The sequence below is a fragment of the Oncorhynchus nerka genome, linkage group LG3 (assembly GCF_034236695.1).
Source record: "Oncorhynchus nerka isolate Pitt River linkage group LG3, Oner_Uvic_2.0, whole genome shotgun sequence".
Lineage (NCBI taxonomy): Eukaryota > Metazoa > Chordata > Actinopteri > Salmoniformes > Salmonidae > Oncorhynchus > Oncorhynchus nerka.
In genome coordinates this window covers 14,534,436-14,555,438 of record NC_088398.1, presented here as the reverse complement: position 1 = coordinate 14,555,438, position 21,003 = coordinate 14,534,436, and the positions used below count along the sequence as shown (strand labels likewise).

At 43.6% G+C, this 21,003-nt stretch overlaps 2 protein-coding genes across 4 annotated transcripts in view; both read right to left on the bottom strand.

Annotated features, from left to right (window-relative positions):
- Positions 1 to 11,402, bottom strand: part of LOC115114419 (protein spire homolog 1-like) — a 73,442-nt gene extending 62,040 nt beyond the window's left edge. For all 3 annotated transcript variants that reach the window (XM_065008735.1, XM_065008733.1, XM_065008741.1), the window contains exons 1-2: positions 10,858 to 11,402; positions 2,254 to 2,282 (exon numbers count right to left, since the gene is read on the bottom strand). In XM_065008735.1, the coding sequence (XP_064864807.1) occupies positions 2,254 to 2,282; positions 10,858 to 11,212 (384 nt within the window). In that variant the 5' untranslated portion in view covers positions 11,213 to 11,402. The remainder of the gene's footprint in view (positions 1 to 2,253; positions 2,283 to 10,857) is intronic.
- A 548-nt stretch (positions 11,403 to 11,950) lies between these two features.
- LOC115102211 (V-type proton ATPase subunit C 1-A) lies at positions 11,951 to 20,626 on the bottom strand. The gene is made up of 13 exons (XM_029621893.2): positions 20,491 to 20,626; positions 19,912 to 20,100; positions 17,522 to 17,589; positions 16,068 to 16,153; positions 15,519 to 15,613; positions 15,180 to 15,271; positions 14,890 to 14,988; positions 14,728 to 14,796; positions 14,097 to 14,189; positions 13,933 to 14,026; positions 13,641 to 13,738; positions 13,349 to 13,475; positions 11,951 to 13,107 (listed from the first exon to the last, which is right to left on the bottom strand). Exons 2-13 carry the CDS (start codon positions 20,041 to 20,043, stop codon positions 13,012 to 13,014), a joined length of 1,149 nt encoding a protein of 382 aa, XP_029477753.1. The 5' UTR covers positions 20,044 to 20,100; positions 20,491 to 20,626; the 3' UTR covers positions 11,951 to 13,011.
- Between the last annotated feature and the right edge of the window lie 377 nt (positions 20,627 to 21,003).

Below are 21,003 nucleotides of genomic sequence, written 5' to 3'. Positions count from 1 at the left end.
TGGTTGGGGTATGTATGTACAGTCACTGTGGGGACGACGTCCTCAATGCACTTATTGATCAAGCCAGTGACTGATGTGGTGTATTCCTCAATGTCATCGGAAGAATCCCGGAACATGTTCCAGTCTGTGATAGCAAAACAGTCCTGTAGTTTAGCATCTGCTTCATCTGACCATTTTTTTATAGTCCGAGTCACTGGTGCTTCCTGCTTTAATTTATGCTTGTAAAGCAGGAATCAGGAGGATAGAGTTGTGGTCGGATTTACCAAAAGGAGGACGAGGGAGAGCTCTGTACGCATCTCTGTGTCTGGAGTACAGGTTATCTAGAATTGTTTTCCCTCTGGTTGCACATTTTACATGTTGATAGAGATTTGGTAGAACTGATTTAAGTTTCCCTGCATTAAAGTCTCCGGCCACTTGGAGTGTCACCTCTGGGTGAGTGGTTTCCTGTTTGCTTATTTCCTTATACAGCTGGCTGAGTGCTGTCTTAGTGCCAGCATCTGTCTGTGGTGGTAAATAAACAGCCACGAAAAGTATAGCCGAGGACTCTCTAGGGAAGCAGTGTGGCCTGCAATTTATCATAATATACTCTACTTCAGACAAGCAAAATCTAGAGACTTCCTTAGATTTCGTGCACCAGCTGTTGTTTACAAATATGCGCAGACCGCCCCCCCCTCGTCTGTGCTGTTCTGTCCTTCCGGTGCAGCGTGTATCCCGCTAGCTGAAAATCCATGTTGTCATTCAGCCACGATTCCGTGAAACATAGGATATTACAGTTTTTGATGTCTCGTTGGTAGGATATTCGTGATCATACCTCGTCTAGTTTATTGTCCAATGATTGCATGTTGGCAAGTAATATTGACGGTAACGGCAGCTTTCCTAGTTGTCTTCTGCGGTTCCAGACGAGGCATCCGGCTCTTCGTCCTCTGCGTCGCTTCCTCTTGCGAATAATTGGGATGTCAGTCCTGTGGGGTGTTTGGAGAATATCGTGTGAGTCCTGCTTGCTGCTGTTGTTGTTGTTGTAGAAAAAATCTTTGTCTAAACCAAGGTGAGTGATCGCTGTCCTGATATCTAGAAGCTCTTTTCTGCCGTAAGATATGGTTGCAGAAACATTATGTACAAAATCATTTATAAATATCGCGAAAACCCCCCACATAATAGCACAATTGGTTAGGAGACCATAAAACGGCGGCCATTTCCTCCGGCGCCATTTTCAGGACTCCCAAAGTTCCACCCCACTGAAGACAGATTATTGGTGTTCAACAATACATTTAGCCCACCCTGAATACATGCAAGACACAGAGTAAACTGCAGTCATGTAGGACATTGATGGGAAATAGTTTCCTCATATCATGTGCTCTAATACTACTAGCCTCGTGGTAATGATAATGACGTACTAACACAAAAATATGCTAGCTAGACACATCACCTGATACACAGAGAACAATAGCTATTGCTCCACTTGAGCAGTAACCTCCTCCCCAGGCTGTGCGCGAGACTACTTGAACAGCACTGCTGTTTGCCCCTGAGAGGATAAATAAAATTGTATTGAATGGAATTGAACTATTCCCATCACCATATCAGCTGGAGGAAGAGGCTGAGAAGAGGTTGCTGGGAAGGTAAATTACAATATAGCGCTCTAATTAGCCCTTTAGATGTCACCCAGAGCCAACATCAAAGGGGAGAGCTCGCATGGTGACATCCATTTCGCCAGCCCAGTCAGTCAGACCAGCTGAGAGCCTAGAGTCTGTAGTGAAGGTCTATCTATCACTGATCTCCAAATAGACTCCATCATCGCTCCTGTTAGGACTTCGTTCTAGGTGTTATGATATATATTTTTTCAGATGTTCTTGTTTTAGTTAATGACTGCTAGTATATTTGAAATTGCCTCACTGTCAATAACAGTCCCATGTTACACATAGCGTAGGTGTGGTCATATCCATTCTCTCTAGTCTAACCTCTGAGCTAGATGCTGTGAATGAGGTGTGCACTGCACAGACAGTATGGTAAAGCACTAATGAAACCACCACCACAATGCCCCTGGCAGCAGGTTGAGTGTCAGGCATGTCATCAAGCAGGATTAACACGCCCTATGCTTGTACAGATAGTATCCATCCACCACTGTGACGGTTGCCGGCCCGGTTTCGCCAGGTATAATTCCATTGGAACACGGTCGGCCCTCCTGCTCAACATCTTTCTTTCGTATTATTACAGATATCTTCCCAGAAACAAGGAAGTCAGAAACATGCCACTCACCTCTGTTGATGTGGCTGGGATGGATTTACCTGTGGAGAGACAGAGGAAAGTTGTGGTCAACAGGGAATTTATGACTAAAGCAAAGCATCTTAAAATACATTGGCTTGGTTATGACCTGGATGTGAAACTATCTGTGACTGAGAAGGGCTTATGCAAACATGATGAACTCTCAGAGCTACAATAAGACGTTAACAACTGGCCCAACCAACTCAGCCTTTCAGGTCAAAAGAGAGCATGTATTGTTTTAGACTAAGCCTTTACTGTAACTAAAACAGAGGCCACAATTCAATCAATTGCAGGTCAATTAAAATGTGAAAATCATGCCGCTGGGTCAATGTTTCTGTACACTGTATCTGAAAGACAGATGTATTTATGTGTCGATAATCCAATATGACAATGTCTGCAGAGGAAACAGCATGTAAGCTGTCAGTTTTAACATGGTTAACAGGATCACCTCAGATTCAGCCTGAACATTCTTATTGAACCTGCAGTGTGTTTTCCTCCTATATCTGTATTATTGATTTCAACTGGGTCTAATATGTTATGAGGTACTGTACAGTCGTGGCCAAAAGTTTTGAGAATGACACAAATATTAATTTCACAAAGTCTGCTGCCTCAGTTTGTATGATGGCAATTTGCATATACTTCAGAATGTTATGAAGAGTGATCAGATGAATTGCAAGTAATTGCAAAGTCCCTCTTTGCCATGCAAATGAACTGAATCCCCCAAAAACATTTCCACTGCAATTCAGCCTTGCCACAAAAGGACCAGCTGACATCATGTCAGTGATTCTCTCGTTAACACAGGTGTGAGTGTTGACGAGGACAAGGCTGGAGATCACTCTGTCATGCTGATTGAGTTCAAATAATAGACTGGAAGCTTCAAAAGGAGGGTGGTGCTTGGAATCATTGTTCATCCTCTGTCAACCATGGTTACCTGCAAGGAAACACATGTCGTCATCATTGCTTTGCACAAAAAGGGCTTCAAAGGCAAGGATATTGCTGCCAGTAAGATTGCACCTAAATCAACCATTTATCGGATCATCAAGAACTTCAAGGAGAGCCGCTCAATTGTTGTGAAGAAGGCTCCAGGGCGCCCAAGAAAGTCCAGCAAGCGCCAGGACCGTCTCCTAAAGTTGATTCAGCTACGGGATCGGGGCACCACCAGTACAGAGCTTGCTCAGGAATGGCAGCAGGCAGGTGTGAGTGCATCTGCACGCACAGTGAGGTGAAGACTTTTGGAGGATGGCCTGGTGTCAAGAAGGGCAGCAAAGAAGACACTTAATTCCAGGAAAAACATCAGGGACAGACTGATGTTCTGCAAAAGGTACAGGGATTGGACTGCTGAGGACTGGGGTAAAGTCATTTTCTCTGATGAATCCCCTTTCCGATTGCTGATGAATCCCCTTTCCGGATTGCATCCAGAAAAAAGCTTGTTCGGAGAAAACAAGGTGAGCACTACCATCAGTCCTGTGTCATGCCAACAGTAAAGCATCCTGAGACCATTCATGTGTGGGGTTGCTTCTCAGCCAAGGGAGTGGGCTCACTCACAATTTTGCCTAAGAACACAGCCATGAATTAAGAATGGTACCAACACATCCTACGAGAGCAACTTCTCCCAACCATCCAGGAACAGTTTGGTGACGAACAATGCCTTCTCCAGCATGATGGAGCACCTTGCCATAAGGCAAAAGTGATAACTAAGTGGCTCAGGGAACAAAACATCAATATTTTGGGTCCATGGCCAGGAAACTCCCAGACCTTAATCCCATTGAGAACTTGTGGTCAATCCTCAAGAGGCGGGTGGACAAACAAAACCCCACAAATTCAGACAAACTCCAAGCATTGATTATGCAATAATGGGCTGCCATCAGGATGTGGCCCAGAAGTTAATTGACAGCATGCCAGGGCGGATTGCAGAAGTCTTGAAAAAGAAAAAGAACACTGCAAATATTGACATATATTGACATATATGAAATGCATGTAATTACACTTCAGTATTCCATAGTAACATCTGACAAAAATATCTAAAGACACTGAAGCAGCAAACTTTGTGCAAATTAATATTTGTGTCATTCTCAAAACTTTTGGCCAAGACTGTATGCATTTAGGTCTCGCACATGAACCACCCCTGGGCGGCTGACTGCAGTTGCCATGGCAACTCTCTGGTAACTCAAACGCCGATCAGCCCGAGTCAAAAGGTCGACGAGCAACAAAGGCTCCGGTGACTCCGTGATGGGAGTCACTAACTGGCCATCAGCCATGAAGATAATCTGCTCAGTCAAACAAGGTTATTATTATCAGACTGTCATAAAATGAAAGCTGTTTAATCAAGTGAGGCAGAACCACCATCTTGAGCAAAATAGGTAAAGTACAACACAAGTGCATTATAACATAAATTGACTACCATGAGGGCTAACCTTGCCTATATGCTGTAGCACAATAGATAATAGGGCCAGAATTCTTTATAGGATCGTAAACCAGAAAAAACAGGGTCCATGGAAGAAGAAAAAGAAGAAGATATAGGAATGTGTCTTTAAGACAACATCATTAACTGGGTCACAGTCAATGAAAGCAGTAGTTCATTCTCACCACTTGGTTGGTGGCTACTACTGATGACACCCTGTCTCTGTCTCTCTCACTGCCTCTGCCAGTCAGTCTCTGTCTCTGCCAGTCAGTCTCTGTCTCTGCCAGTCAGTCTCTGTCACTGTCTCTGCCAGACAGCCTCTCTCACTGCCTCTGCTTCTACCTCTGCCAGTCAGTCTCTTGTCACTGCCTCTGCCTCTACCAGTCAGTCTCTCTCACTGCCTCTGCTTCTACCTCTGCTTCTATCTCTGCCAGTCAGCCCCTGTCACTGCCTCTGCCAGTCAGTCTCTCTCACTGCCTCTGCTTCTACCTCTGCTTCTATCTCTGCCAGTCAGCCCCTGTCGCTGCCTCTGCCAGTCAGACTCTGTCACTGCCTCGGCCTCTACCTCTGCCAGTCAGCCACTGCCTCGGCCCCTACCTCTGCCAGTCAGCCTCTGTTACTGCCTCTGCCAGTCAGTCACTGCCTCGGCCTCTACCTCTGCCAGTCAGTCTCTGTTACTGCCTCTGCCAGTCAGTCTCTGTTACTGCCTCTGCCAGTCAGTCACTGCCTCGGCCTCTACCTCTGCCAGTCAGTCACTGTTACTGCCTCTGTCAGTCAGTCTCTGTTACTGCCTCTGCCAGTCAGTCACTGCCTCGGCCTCTACCTCTGCCAGTCAGTCTCTGTTACTGCCTCTGCCAGTCAGTCACTGCCTCGGCCTCTACCTCTGCCAGTCAGTCTCTGTTACTGCCTCTGTCAGTCAGTCACTGCCTCGGCCTCTACCTCTGCCAGTCAGTCTCTGTTACTGCCTCTGCCAGTCAGTCACTGCCTCGGCCTCTACCTCTGCCAGTCAGTCTCTGTTACTGCCTCTGCAAGTCAGTCACTGTTACTGCCTCTGCCAGTCAGTCTCTGTTACTGCCTCTGCCAGTCAGTCACTGCCTCGGCCTCTACCTCTGCCAGTCAGTCTCTGTTACTGCCTCTGTCAGTCAGTCTCTGTTACTGCCTCTACCAGTCAGTCACTGCCTCGGCCTCTACCTCTGCCAGTCAGTCACTGTTACTGCCTCTGCCAGTCAGTCTCTGTTACTGCCTCTGCCAGTCAGTCACTGCCTCGGCCTCTACCTCTGCCAGTCAGTCTCTGTTACTGCCTCTGCCAGTCAGTCACTGCCTCGGCCTCTACCTCTGCCAGTCAGTCTCTATTACTGCCTCTGCCAGTCAGTCTCTGTTACTGCCTCTGCCAGTCAGTCACTGCCTCGGCCTCTACATCTGCCAGTCAGTCACTGGCCCTGTCTCTGCCTTTGCCTGCATACACACAGCTAAAATGAATCAATACATTTCATTCAAGAAGCCTCTGGGTTAGGCCTAAATGTTGCTCCAAGCCACCATGTCATCGTCATGAAATGTTTATTAACTTCAATAACGTGACCAAGCAGATTCTTTTTTGATGAGCCTCTCCACATACACAATGACAAGCTCTATTGTAACATCCTGCAAAACAACATGTTCAAATCATTTGCTTGTGACTGCCCCATTCATTGATGAGAAAAAACAAGATGGAGGTCTAATATTTCAGGACGTCAACAGCCCAACAGAACTACTCACAACCATCGTCCTTGAATCAGTGACTAAACCAATGGTCCTTGTTTTCAAATCCAATTTATTTTATAAAGCCTGTTTTACATGAGCAGTTGCCACAAAGTGCTATACAGATACCCAGCCTAAAACCCCAAAGAGGAAGCAATGCAGATACAGAAAGAAGCAGTGGCTAGGAAAAACTCCCTAAAACGGCAGGAACCTAGGAAGAAACCTAGAGGAACCAGGCTTATTTTGACACTCAAAGTAAGACAAAACAACTTGCTTTTGTTACTGCCATGCAGGAAACAGACAACGGACAAATCATGATATTCTCACACAAACTGGCTTCATCAATGAGGGAAAGAAATCTGATACAGAGACCTGGACGATGATCAAAACAAGGCCTCAGACACACAGAGAGAGGAGGAAATCACTTTCCCTTTCTACTGCGCAAGCTCTCTCTCTCTCTCTCTCTCTCTCTCTCTCATCAGGGAGCTATGGCGTGACAATCTGAAAAACAACGGCAAGGCCACAGTAAACATTATGATAAATGCAATCAATCAGGAAACTTGGGAAATTGAATAAGAGTAGCTACATTTTGAGAGTAGCTGTTTGGTCAGTGACAAATTGTGGGTCAGTGACAAATTGGTTGGAAGAAGGCTCTCTCTCAGTTTTTCTTTCTGTATGCCTGTCTGTCTGTCTCTGAACACAGCTGGCATGGCTGATATGCCTTGGGGGAGACCCCTTGAACTTTAGCACAGTTAACCAGACATCAGAGTGGTCAGTCCTTCTGAGAATCCATCAAATATGGAAATCACGTAACAAATCAGCGTAGAAAGAAATTATAATAGATTTAAGGCACTAGAAAAAAGAAAGGCGTCGCAAGAATAAAGTTAGTCTATCTACATTAACTCAACAGATGATTAGCTGTAGTCATATTAATGTAATAATCACAGATGAATAAAGTGTAATAACACACATGATGATACCACATTCAATAACAGCATTGCCTGTAGAGTAGCCATCCGCAGACCAGTAGCAAACCATGCAAAACCTCCCATCCCCAATTACTATTACTGAGTTACTAACACACTGCCAGGCACGTCAAATAAAATACAGTACACCACATATTCCACCCTTACTATGCACAGTCAGTTCATTAATGCCAAAAAGGTCCCGTGTGTCTCAGCTGGTAGAGGATGGTGCTATCAACGCCAGAGATGTGGGTTTTCATTCCCACCGGGGGACCAGTAGAAAAAAAAAATGGAAAATGTATGCACACACACATTAAGTCACTCTGGATAAGAGTGTCTGCTAAATGACTCAAATGTAAATGTACATGTAAAAAAGCTGATTAAGCATGGAGTACATTGAGTCCAAAGCCAATAAGCCACCAAATTGACTCAGCACACATTGACTCAAGGTGTGTAACTGAGTAAGAGCTAGGGTACAGCTTCCCTGTGACACCATGGGTAAATAAACAAAGACATATTGGGTGAAATAGAGTCTGTATCTGGGAATCTGATTACAGGATACTAGTGAGGAGGAAGACCGACAAGAACTCTCCACATGCAAGACAAGACACATTACTTGTAAATCCTGGTCACTTTTACAGGTAGCCTGATGACTCAAAGTAAATAATTGTTTTGCTCTGTTGCTTGCTACATACTTTAGTCTGAGACTGTCATCATTGAAATTGTTTGTGGTGACGAGGGGCGTTGTACAAAACAAAGTCATGAGCGATTGGATCATCTTTAACCAATTACATTTGACATTTTAGTCATTTAGCAGACGCTCTTTTCCAGAGCGACTTATAGGAGCAATTAGGGTTACGTGCCTTGCTCAAGGGCACGTCAACATATTTTTCAGCTAGTCAGCTTGAAAACCTTTCGGTTACTGGCCCAGCAGTCTTAACCGCTAAGCTACCTGCTGCCCTATCAGAGTATGAAAGCCAATGACACATTTTTAAACCACAGTTTTACCCATGTTTGTTCTGGCTTTGGCCCAACCCATTGGTTCTGGACCAATCTGACGGCCCCCGAATGTGTTCGCATTCGCATAACCTAACGTAGCAGGCGTAAAATTAACACCTGAAACTAGATCCCTTACATACTGAACTTGAGAGAAGAAGGGAATAAAACTGTCGGGGAGGTTATTTTCTGCACTGTTCAACCAATCCAGTAAATGTGGAGGAGTTAAGATGATGTTGCCTTGCTAACGTCACAGCCTCTCTTTCCGTTTCCCCTGAAAACCGGAACTTCCTGTTGTTGGGGTCTCGACAGAGGCTAGGTGACGGGTCGGGGACTCAGATCCAGACTCACTGCGGAGAAGAAACTAATGCCCGTGGGTGTGGCGTAGCGTGTGGCCGGAGCAAGGAGAATGGGTATTCAAGCAGTTACAAAGGCACACCCAGACTACATACATTTTTGCTGTGTCATATCAGGTGTAACACAAGACAATGTCAACAGTTTAGCTAGGCCCCAGCTGTTAAGGCATAAGTCCATTGATGACTACAGTGATGATGATGATGTGGCTTGGGGCCATCATGCAGTCATACCATTGGTTGAGGGTCTTTGTGGCAATGAAAACACTCCATTAAAAAAAGTCTACAAAAATACATTTTCAAAGGTTGATAAGGGGCCACATCCACCACCACCCACCGTACAGTATAGTGGATTCGGAAAGTATACAGACCCCTTGACTTTTCCAAATTTTGTTACGTTACAGCCTTTATTTTAAAATTGATGAAATAGTTTCCCCCCCCCCCCCTTATCACTCTACACAAAGTACCCCATAATGACAAAGCAAAGTTTTTAGAAATTTTTGCAAATGTATACAAAAAAAACAACTGAGTCTTCTTGGGTATGACGCTACAAGCTTGGCACACTTGTATTTGGGGAGTTTCTCTCATTCTTCTATGCAGATCCTCTCAAGCTCTGTCAGGTTGGATGGAGAGCTGTCACGACGCCATTCCTACGATGTCTTGGCTGTGTGCTTAGGGTCATTGTCGTGTTGGAAGGTGAACCTTCGCCCCAGTCTGAGGTCCTGTGCACTCTGGAGCAGGTTTTCATCAAGGATCTCTCTGTACTTTATTCCGTTCATCTTTCTCTCGATCCTGACTAGTCTCCCAGTCCCTGCCCCTGAAAAACATCCCCACAGTATGATGCTGCCACCATCATGCTTCACTGTAAGGGATGGTGCCAGGTTTCTTCCAGATGTGATGCTTGGCATTCAGGCCAAAGAGATCAATCTTGGTTTCATCAGACCAGAGAATCTTGTTTCTCATGGTCTGAGAGTCCTTTGGGTGCCTTTTGGAAAACTCCAAGTGGGCTGTCATGTGCCTTTTACTGAGAAGTGGCTTCAGTCTGGCCACTCTACCATAAAGGCCTGATTGAAGTGCTGCAGAGATGGTTGTCCTTCTGGAAGGTTCTCTCATCTTCACAGAGGAACGCTGGAGCCCTGTCAGAGTGACCATCGGGTTCTTGGTCACCTCCCTGACCACGGCCCTTCTCCCCCTATTGCTCAGTTTGGCCAGGCAGCCAGCTCTAGAAAGAGTCTTGGTGGTTCCAAACTTCTTCCATTTAAGAATTATGGTTGGCCACTGTGTTCTTGGGGGGTCTTCAATGCTACATAAATTGGTTTGATACCCTTCCCCAGATCTGTGCCTCAACCCAATCCTGTCTCGGGGCTCTAAGGACAATTCCTTCAACCTCATGGCTTGTTTTTTTTCTCTGACATGCACTGTCAACTGTGGGACCTTATATAGATAGGTTGTGCCTTTCCAAATCATGTCAAATCAATTTAATTTACCACAGGTGGACTCCAATCAAGTTGTAGAAACATCTCAAGGATGATCAATGGAAACAGGATGATCCTGAGCTCAATTTGGAGTCTCATAGCAAATGGTCCGAATACTTATGTAAATAAGGTATTTCTGTTTTTCATTTGTAATACATTTGCAAAAATGTCTAAAAACCTATTTTCACTTTTTCATTATGGGGTATTATGTGTAGATTGATGAGGACATGTATTTATTTAATCAATTTTAAAATAAGGCTCTGACATAACGAAATGTGGAAAAGGTGAAGGAGTCTGAATACTTTCCCGAATGCACTGTATGTCACTCTGGGCAGCAACAAATTGTGCCATGGAAATATGCTCTTGTTTTTTATCCCAGTAAGGATGGATGATGAACATGAACATGTGATGTGCAAAGGGGAAAAACAACAACGGCTGAGCCAGCTGACTAAATGCAATAGCCAACAATTGGAAAGCATGACATATGAATCTATCAGTCGGTATCCAGCTGCCTTGTTGACCTAGGTTCTACATTAATTCAACATTATTACATATTTTCTCATTCTAGGAATGGGTCATATTACCAATGTGTTGGCGAAATGAAAATAAAACTGCCAGAAAAAATCATGAACGCATTGCAAACATCATCATTACATAATTATTGTACCTACCATCACAGCCTTCATATTGTAATTTGACAGCTCCGTCTTTCTGAATCCTCACATCCTGTGGTCCCTCAATTCTCTTCGCAGTATCTACCACTGATGCACCGGCAGCTGGGCCAGAATTCCTCCTATGTCCCTGAGCCAGGTTTACGCAGCATTGGTAACACACTGCCCAAGCCTGCTCTTCATTTATCGGTTGGCTGTAGAGCATTAAAATCTCCTCTAAAGACAGTTCACTTCCCCCTCTTTCCTCCATTCCGTCCATTTTTGCCATCCCGGGATACAGCGTCGCATCTCGCTGGACCGCAGCAGGGCCGATCAGCTCTCGGTTCTCCTCGTCCGCATCTCGCCGCTTGGCCATCCTTTCATTCTATCGACCGAGAAAGGCCGGGGTTGACACGAATAAACCGGGAGCCGCAGATAAACAAACGATCCGGGCAGCCTGAAGACATCGGGAGATGCGGTTCCCTCTCCCTCGCAACAGCAGCACCACCACGGACAGTGATTATGATTTCCCCCGCCTTGCAGTGTTTTCGCATGGGTACCAGTCATATGACGGACTGTTTGCATGGTCTGAAGGCCTGTCAGGTTTCGGGCGACTTCAGAGGAATGCATACATAGGTGACATGCGCAGCTAGAGGACTTTATTTCACACTTTCCGTTATTTTGTGCCATCTGCTGTCCAATTTGATAGACCACAGCGTATGTGAATACATCTAGGTAATGTGTAGGCTACTCTGGCAATGATGTTATGCTCTCAAACAAATACTATTTCTCAATGATGGATTTGGGAGCACATTTCTTTTCATATTGAATTCCTCATATTAATGTTTGAAGGAAGGGATTTCTTAAGGGTTATGTACATTCCTACATCTCTATGGAGGAACTTCTTCTAACTACCCTTCCCTTCCCTTAGTTCTGCAGAGGCCAAGCATGACTCACTCTCTTTCTCTCACACAACTGTAAACGTGGACGATTCCTGCAGGGCCTGGCCATTCATTGTAATATGTTGTCAATATGTAATGTTTACAACCTTACCTACTGATATAGCCTACCAACACAGACAAACGCTAACCCCAATCACAGACAAAACAGACCATTTTCTTCATATTGACTGTTTTATCTATTCATAGCATACATAATGCGTACACATACATATATATATATATATAGCTCTTTTAACATCAAATATACACAACATGAGATAACACACAAATATAGCATCTTTGTAACACTATTTGTTGCCAAGGTGAACCAATACCTCATGAACATGTACCAGATATGCTTGGACGTGCAGGTAAATTAACACATTGGTCACATACACAAGTATCTATGAATAGTGCCACTCAAAGATGTAGCTATCAATATGCACAACACAGACGTGGAATGATTGAAAATACATAAACTACCAGAAATAAATATTTAGAGATCTTATTCGTTTCAGCACATAAAGGCCCAATGCAGCCGGTTTATTGCAACATCAAATCCTTTCTGGGTACCAATTAAATACAGTGAGTTGTTCAATTAAAATGTTCAAAAAGTAACAAAAAAAATAGAGTTTTAGCAAGAGCAATTTCTCAATCAAAAATATGACTAGGACTGTTTTGGATTGGGGGGTGGAAAAACTGAAAACTAGCTGTTATTGGCAGAGAGGTTTGGAACACTTTCATATTGGTTTATTCATTAATTTGTCACCAGTCACGCCAAAACAGGCTAAAATGGCCTTATTCCACAATATCGTTCCAACCTCAGTGTGGAAATATATATAAAACACAGGAAAATCAAACACAGAAAAATCGGTTTTGACTGCACTGGGCCTTTAAATACAGTGTACTTTGATTATGCTGTTTTACAAAAAATGTGTAAACAAAACCAACAAAATAAACATCAAGCCATTGTTTGTCCTCAGTTTGTACAGATGGAGGGGGTCACTAAGTGCTTTAAACCACAAGGAATGAGCATGCACATCTGAGGAGAGCAAGGATAAACAGCATCACCCAGACATGAGGAGAGCAAAGGAGAGGACGATTAGAGAGGAGAGGAAATAGCAGAGCCGAGAACGGAGAAAATAGCAAGACTGGGAGAAAGAGTTACGGGAAAACACAAGTTAGTGGGTACTCAGCATAAAGACAGAACAGAGGGGTCAGGTACAGTGAAAATCTATTTAAAGTCCAGCAGGTTGCAGTCTATCTTGTAGTAAACATAAGGGTAGTACTCCTGCTGGCTCAGGTTCAGACCAGGGATATCCATGGCAGACTACAAGGGAATAAAGAAACAGAAACCATTAGCTTACATGGTAAATAACATTAACACGACAGGGATAATGTGGTTGTCTAACAGGTCTGCTGAACCAGACCATATCAAATCTTATTTAGCTAATGTGCCAGAATTTCTAATATACAACATGTGTTTGGCATCGCAATGCCCCATTACTACAAAGATAGAACAAGTATTCATCTGGACACACCGGGTATATATATCACATCTAAATACTCACATCGATGACAGCTGCAGCGCTGCTGTCCAGGTGTTTGTATAGGTCATTGAGAACCTCCCTCAGTTTCTTCATGTTCTTCTTGTTGGGCTGGAGCAGCATGGCCTGGAAGTTCACAGGCAGCCCATATCTGTGGGAGCATAGGCAGAGCAGTTAAATCACTAACAGCAGGCACAGCACGCAGTCAGTTAGATATTTTATTTGCATTCAGGTTGACTTCTTGTCACAAGCATCTCGTCATTCACTACAAACATCTAACAATTGGACGACTGTTAGTACAGTGTGATCGTCATACCTTAAGACAGACTCCACAAAGACCCTCAGAGCCTTGATGTGAATCCATGCGATGAAGGCCTCACTGAAGTTCACTTTCAGCCATCGCACCAGTGGCCCCTGACAGAGGGAAAATAAGGCTTAGAGGCTCCATCCACCCCACTGTCCAATAGTTTCACCCACCCAACACATCCCAGAATGGTTGCAGGGATGTCCGAACACTAAGTGTACTTGCAATGAAACATTTCTTTATAGTGCAAGTTTCAGTCACATATACCTTGGTCAGGCATCATATTCCCAGTCATATGACTTACAAACTGCTTCTTCTTGTCTGTGGAGAGACGTGTCATCTCCTCTTTGTCCGCATTCATCTCCTGCTCGTTGTACTGGAAGTCCCTGACTGTGTACCTGATAGGAACAGCAAGATAATTACATATAGAGAAGAGTGTGTGTGTGTGTGTGTTTGTGTGTGTCTTACTTGTTCTCTCTGGCCTTGTGTCTGAAGTCATCAATGGCCTTCCTGAATAGGGTGACGCTGAACAGACCACTGTCATGGTCCTCAAACAGCAGGCTGTAATAATGGGACAAACAGAACAGTCAGACGGGCATGATGGACTCACAATGAAATCACTTCATGAGCAGAAAATACTAAGATATGGATTGAAGAGACAATGTACTGAAGTAGTAATTTTTTTAATATATATTTTTTAAATAAAAAAACATTGTATTTTTTTTCTTCTCCCCAATTTCGTGGTACCCAATTGTTAATAGCTACTATCTTGTCTCATCACTACAACTCCTGTACGGGCTCGGGAGAGACGAAGGTTGAAAGTCCTCCAATACATAACCCAACCAAGCCGCACTGCTTTTTAACACAGCGCGCATGTGTCGGAGGAAACACCGTGCACCTGGCAACCTTGGTTAGCGCCGCTTGTGCGTCGCCCCACGGTGCGTCGCCCCACGGACCTCCCGGTCGCGGCCCCAATTGTGCGTCGCCCCACGGACCTCCCGGTCGCAGCCGGTTACGACAGAGCCTGGGCGCGAACCCAGACTGAAGTAGCTATTTTAACATGCATTCACCATGGGCTCTGAATTTCCAATATACTTACTTAGTGGATCGGGGTACCACCATTTCAGACAACGTTTCATAGGTCTTCTGCCAGTCAGCATAACTCGTCCTAGAAGGATCCACAATTGTTAGACAGCAAACTGGTGTTATAAAAAAAGTTTCAATATGACACTGTTGTAAACTGGGAAACAGTTGTACTTACTTTGGTACAACCACCAGCATAGTGATCAGATACTCAGAGTCAATCACAAAGTCCTCCTTCTTGACAATGTCAGCCAGACTCCTGGTCAGCAGGCTCCCCCTACAGACACAACACGGTATTGCATGATATATTAATGATAATGTAAACAATGTTGAAAGAAACAATTGAACAAAGCAAATATGCATTGAAAGACCTTTCCTCAACTGGTTCAAATATAATTCTCACTGAAGGCATAGATTAGAAGCAGTGGAAAATATAGTCAGGTCTTCGAGCAAAATAACTTGACTCACGCGTTCTTCCTCTCCAGATTCTGCAGGTTCCCTTTCAGGTTGTTGTAGGCAGAGGCTCTGGCCTTCAGGTCGTTGTCAATCTGGCTTACTTGCTGTAGAGAGGAAGAGGTCAAGTACTCAGAATACAACCCACGTAAAAACTGTGCACAGTGTTTAACAACAGATTTACTCAAGAGGTAGAAAAATACAGTTGATTGATACCATTGAAATATAATTTACTTGTTGATATTTCTATATCTTCATACGCTATCAAAATCATGACTACATGACAGTTATAAAAAAGGGTCTCCGCCTAGCTAATTATCAAGAGAATCAGATGAGGGTAGGAGAAAGACTTGCCTTGGATATGATATCAGAGATGTTCTTCAGTGACTGCTTGATGGGGTACTTGGCCATGTCCCACTGAAACCGTGTGATGTAGGTCACCAGATCCACTAGAGGGAATCAAGGCATTGTTATTGAGGAAAGGACTTGTTAGAATGACGTTTTTACATTATGATGCATGGCTTTATGGGTAATTGCAAGATACTCTAATCAACCATTTCTAAATGTGCTGGTATTTCTTTAGTATTTCGTATTAACAGGTTAAAAGGATAATTCCTTAGTCAATCAATGTGCACAGTAGAGGCAGAAGCACACTTCCTGGACAAATTTGTATGTGATGACAACTAACTAGCTAATCTCCAATGTCCTCCATTGTTTTCATATGAATAACTTGTACGTGATGATAATGATAGAAATAGAATGACAAACTTGAATGGGAATGGCTGTTCTAGTAATTCAATTTCTGCAATCTTAACTGCCTTCATTGTTTTGATACCAGAATCTTGTATGTGATAACTACCTGTATTATTTTCATATGAGTAACTTGTATATGATGATAAGTACCTCCGTTGGCCAGCAGGTTCTCCTGGACTTTGTCTCGGCTGTCCTCTAACACATCAGCCATGTACTGAGACACCTTCTTCACCACACTGTAAACAGCCAGGAAACATTCACACAGTCAGGCTGCAGTCAGCAAGCCCTCACATCAAAAGGGGATTATAAACCTGGTGGTTCAAGCCCTGAATGCTGATTGGATGACAGCCATGGTATATCAGACCGTATACCACGGGTATGACAAAAATTTTTTACTGCTCTAATTACATTGGTAAAAATGTATAATAGCAATATGGCACCTCGGGGGTTTGTGATATATGGCCAATATACCATGGCTAAGGGCTATATCCAGGGACTCAGCGTTGTGTCGTGATTAAGAACAGCCCTTAGCCGTGGTATATTGCCTATATACCACACCTCCTCGGGCCTTATTGCTTAACTATACCATGCATTCATATAGCACTCTGCTCAAAACATAAAAGTCTAAGCAGACTGTTCATTGGTCAGGGTATGAGTGTTTATCTATCTATATATAATCTACAGCACCAGACTAACAACTGTTCACATTATATACAGTATATTGATGAAAGACCTTTTAAATAGAAAATGGACCTGTAGGCCTACTAAGGAGAATTGGTTATCAACCAATTCTTGATAACCAATTAATCAGTTGGTTAACTGATAATTGACTAATAATTAACAGATCATTTACAATCCGTGTCTGTTTTTCACTATTTTTTTTAGCACCGTAGTTGCCTTCCCTGAACCAAAATGATGCGGATAATAGTTGATATGATTACATCCCCATTGATGTGTGATCAGTGAACGACGGAGAAAAACTCAATTCTAAGACTCGGGCTTGTTTGTCTAGACAACGGACACCTAAGAACGCTGTCAGATGAAGAGAATCCCAAATCAGTCTGTAACGGTGTTACTTCGGCTTTCTCATCTTCAAATTTCCTACAGACGAGTTCCAGAACAAGGCTGATATTGCCCTATGAGAGGTAACTGGGTTTCTACTGTTGCCATTCTTTGAGAGTCGGTGTCTACAGAGGAAGCAGGGCTTGCTTAGTATGTGGGAATGTTTGGACGTCAAGGTTTTCCAAGGATTATAAATAACTTCAAACCAACAGTAGCACACAAGTCATGAGCAATAAATATAACTGAGTAAAGAGATGCCGGTGTGTCACCAAACTGTAAAATGCTATCTTTAGTCTCTGGGCCTGCTAGCCTCACGTTGGTGTGAAATTCCTTATTGTAGCAAGGTTAGGGCAACGGAGGGATTACAGAATTGACTGGACACCGAAGTCATCACAGGCACTTTAACAAAAATAATATGTCTATCACAACACATTCACAATGGACAAGCTGTATACATAGTAATGAATGTGATATTTCATACAGTAATCCTGAAGTGATACTTAACGTTCAAAGGGGAAATTGCAGTGTAGTAAAAAACCTACCCTTCAATAAAGGAGTCCAGTTTGGCCAGGTCATCTGACAGCCCAACTAACACATCTAGCGTCCCCACCTGTTAATGCAAAAAGGAAAAAAGGCCAAACGTGTCAAAGCTTTGATTCAAACAATATTTCCCCTACCATCATATACCCATTTTATAGATGGGGTGAGCCCATTTTATAGATGGGGTGAGCCCATTTTATAGAAGGGGTGAGCCCATTTTATAGATGGGGTGAGCCCATTTTATAGAAGGGGTGAGCCCATTTTATAGATGGGGTGAGCCCATTTTACAGGTGGGGTGAGTACATTGGTTTCATTGGCTTGATACCAGAGGCCTAAATGTTGCTTTGAGGGCCTTTGATCAAACTAGGGCCAACTCAAACTAGGGCAAAGACTATATGAGAGTCCTGAGGTCAGGGGGTCTGGTTGTGCTGCCTGCCTGTTTTGTTTTCTCAGTGACATCTGAGAGTCAGTCACCCAACAGTGATATTCAGGAGCCTGTGTGCTTTGGATGGCGGTACTTTTGTTGGGACCCCTTCATGTATTGCAAAATCATTTGCGAGTAAACTATGGCAATGTTTCGTGGAAGCCTTGTTCCACGTAGGAATGTAGAGGGGCTAGTAAGTATAATGAACAAAAATATTAACACAACATGCAACAATTTCTAAGATTTTACTGAGTTACAGTTCATATAAGAAAATCAGTCAACTGAAATAAATCAATTAGGCTCTAATCTATGGATTTCACATGAAAGGGCAGGGGCGCAGCCATGGGTTCCTGACGGGCTACCCCCAGGTGGTAAGGGTAGGTACCAACACATCCGCCACGCTGATCCTCAACACGGGGGCCCCTCAGGGATGTGTTCTCAGTCCCCTCCTGTACTCCCTGTTCACTCATGACTGCACGGCCAGGCATGACTCCAACACCATCATTAAGTTTGCTGATGACAACAGTGGTAGGCCTGATCACCGACAACAATGAGACAGCCTATTGGGAGGAGGTCATAGACCTGACAGTGTGGTGCAAGGACAACAACCTCTCCCTCAACGTGATCAAGACAAAGGAGATGATTGTGGACTACAGGAAAAAAAAGACCAAGCACGCCCCCATTCTCAACGACGGGCTGTAGTGGAACAGGTTAAGAGCTTCAAGTTCCTTGGCGTCCACATCACCAACAAACTAACATGGTCCAAGCACACCAAGATAGTCGTGAAGAGGGCACGACAAAACCTATTCCCCATCAGGAGACTGAAAAGATTGGGCATGGGTCCTCAGATCCTCAAAAGGTTCTACAGCTGCACCATCGAGAGCATTGGTTGCATCACTGCCTGGTATGGCAACTGCTCGGCCTTCGACCGCAAGGAACTACAGAGGGTAGTGCGAACGGCCCAGTACATCACCGGGGCCAACCTTCCTGCCATCCAGGACCTCTATACCAGGCGGTGTCAGAGGAAGGCCCAAAAAATTGTCAAAGACTCCAGCCACACTAGTTATAGACTGTTCCCTCTGCTACCGCACGACAAGCGGTACCGGTGCACCAAGTCTAGGTCCAAGAGACTTCTAAACAGTTTCTACCCCCAAGCCATAAGACTCCTGAACAGTTAATCAAATGGCCACTCATACTATTTGCATCCCCCCCCCCCCTCTATGCTGCTGCTACTCTGTTATTATTTATGTATAGTCACTTTAATAACTCTACCTATATATTACCTCGACACTGGTGCCCCCGCACATTGATTCTGTACCGGTACCCCCTGTATATAGCCCCGCTATTGTTATTTACTGCTGCTCTTTAATTATTTGTTATTCTTATCTCTTACTTAAAAATTATATGCCACACCTGTCAGGTGGATGGATTATCTATGCCAGGTCGCAGTTGTAAATGAGAACTTGTTCCCAACTAGCCTACCTGGTTAAATAAAAGTGAAATAAATAAAAAAATCTTGCCAAAGGATACATTTTCACTAACAGGGATTTGAGAAATAAGCTTTTTTGCATATGGAACATTTCTGGGATCTTTTATTTCAGCTCATGAAACATGGGACCAACACTTTACATGTTGCATTCATATTTTTGTTCAGTATAAGTTAGTTGGGCGATATGGCCATTTTCATTCAATAATTTTCTCATTTTTGATGGTATGTCGGTTTTTGAGTAGTGCATGACCGTAGGATGGCAAGTGAATTCTATGTGTTATTATTGGGCTTTCTCCATTGTGATTATTTTATACTCAATCAAACTCAGAGAAAACTAGTAAACATATTGTTATGGATGGTACTGTAAAAATCTATACCGGTATGTGGCTCTGTGCCGGTATTCAAAATATATTACTCAGCCCTACAAGTTAGTATGGTAATGTAGTAGCTACTATCTATGGCTACTGCTGCAGGCTAACCTTGAGGTCTGGGATGTTGAACTTGTTGTTGGTGGACAGGTTGTTGTTGCGCGTGGTGGCCACCATCATCTGGTCCCATGTCTGCTGGCAGGTCTTCTCTCCAGGAGCTGAGATCAACCAGAACTCTGTCATGGTTACAGCTATACACTGATGACTACAGGCTCAAAACGAAATGCACAGAGATGGGTGCTGTAAGACAAGAAAAAATGTACTTGTTCAACAGGACTTAATTTGTAGTACGGTATTATCAATCGCAACGTTATTCTCTATTTCATGTTGATACATCAGTTGATAAATGATAGCAGACAACATTGACTGCTATTTAATCAATATGTCTTCCCAAACCTGTCTTATCTACGTGCTGCTGATATATCTGGTTAGCTAGCATGCAAGAGAAAGGATATTTGTCTTCTATTGCTTTACATCAAAAGTTGCTAACGTTAGCTAAACCTCACTAACGTTACTGCAAGTGACATTCTCAGTTGATTGAAACATGACCCATAGCTAGCTAGCTGGTATCACATGATATCGAGGAGATTTACAGTAAAAAAAACAAAATACAGTTTTCACATTTCTTACCTGAGATCTAATGACAAAACTACTCGAACACTAATCAATTCCTATGGTTTAATATTCATAATTGCAAATCAAATCCTAATTCTAGAGGTCTTTCCAGCAGCATCACATTCAAGTCAGCTGATCAGATGAGGAACAGAGAGGCCTCTGGTGGGGGAGGGGAACTTTTTGGCGTCACGTCGTTGGACAGACGACCTCAGCTGGTTTGGAGGAGGTACTACAGCATGGACATTTCAAAACAGTAGAATTTTAAAAAATACACAATTACTTTTAAAAAGTATCAGGGTTGGTGTCAGTTGATCCATTTCAATTTAGGAGTGCTATTTATTTACAATGAGTAATTTTGACCATTGAATTGGAATTGCATGATACCCTCAAGAATGTACTGTACTTCTTGTGGGGCTGGAGAGGGAGAGAGAGGGAAGGTTAGAGAGGGAGAGGGAAGGTTAGAGAGGGAGAGGGAAGGGGAGAGAGGGAGAGGGAAGGGGAGAGGGGACACAGACAATCTCAAATGTC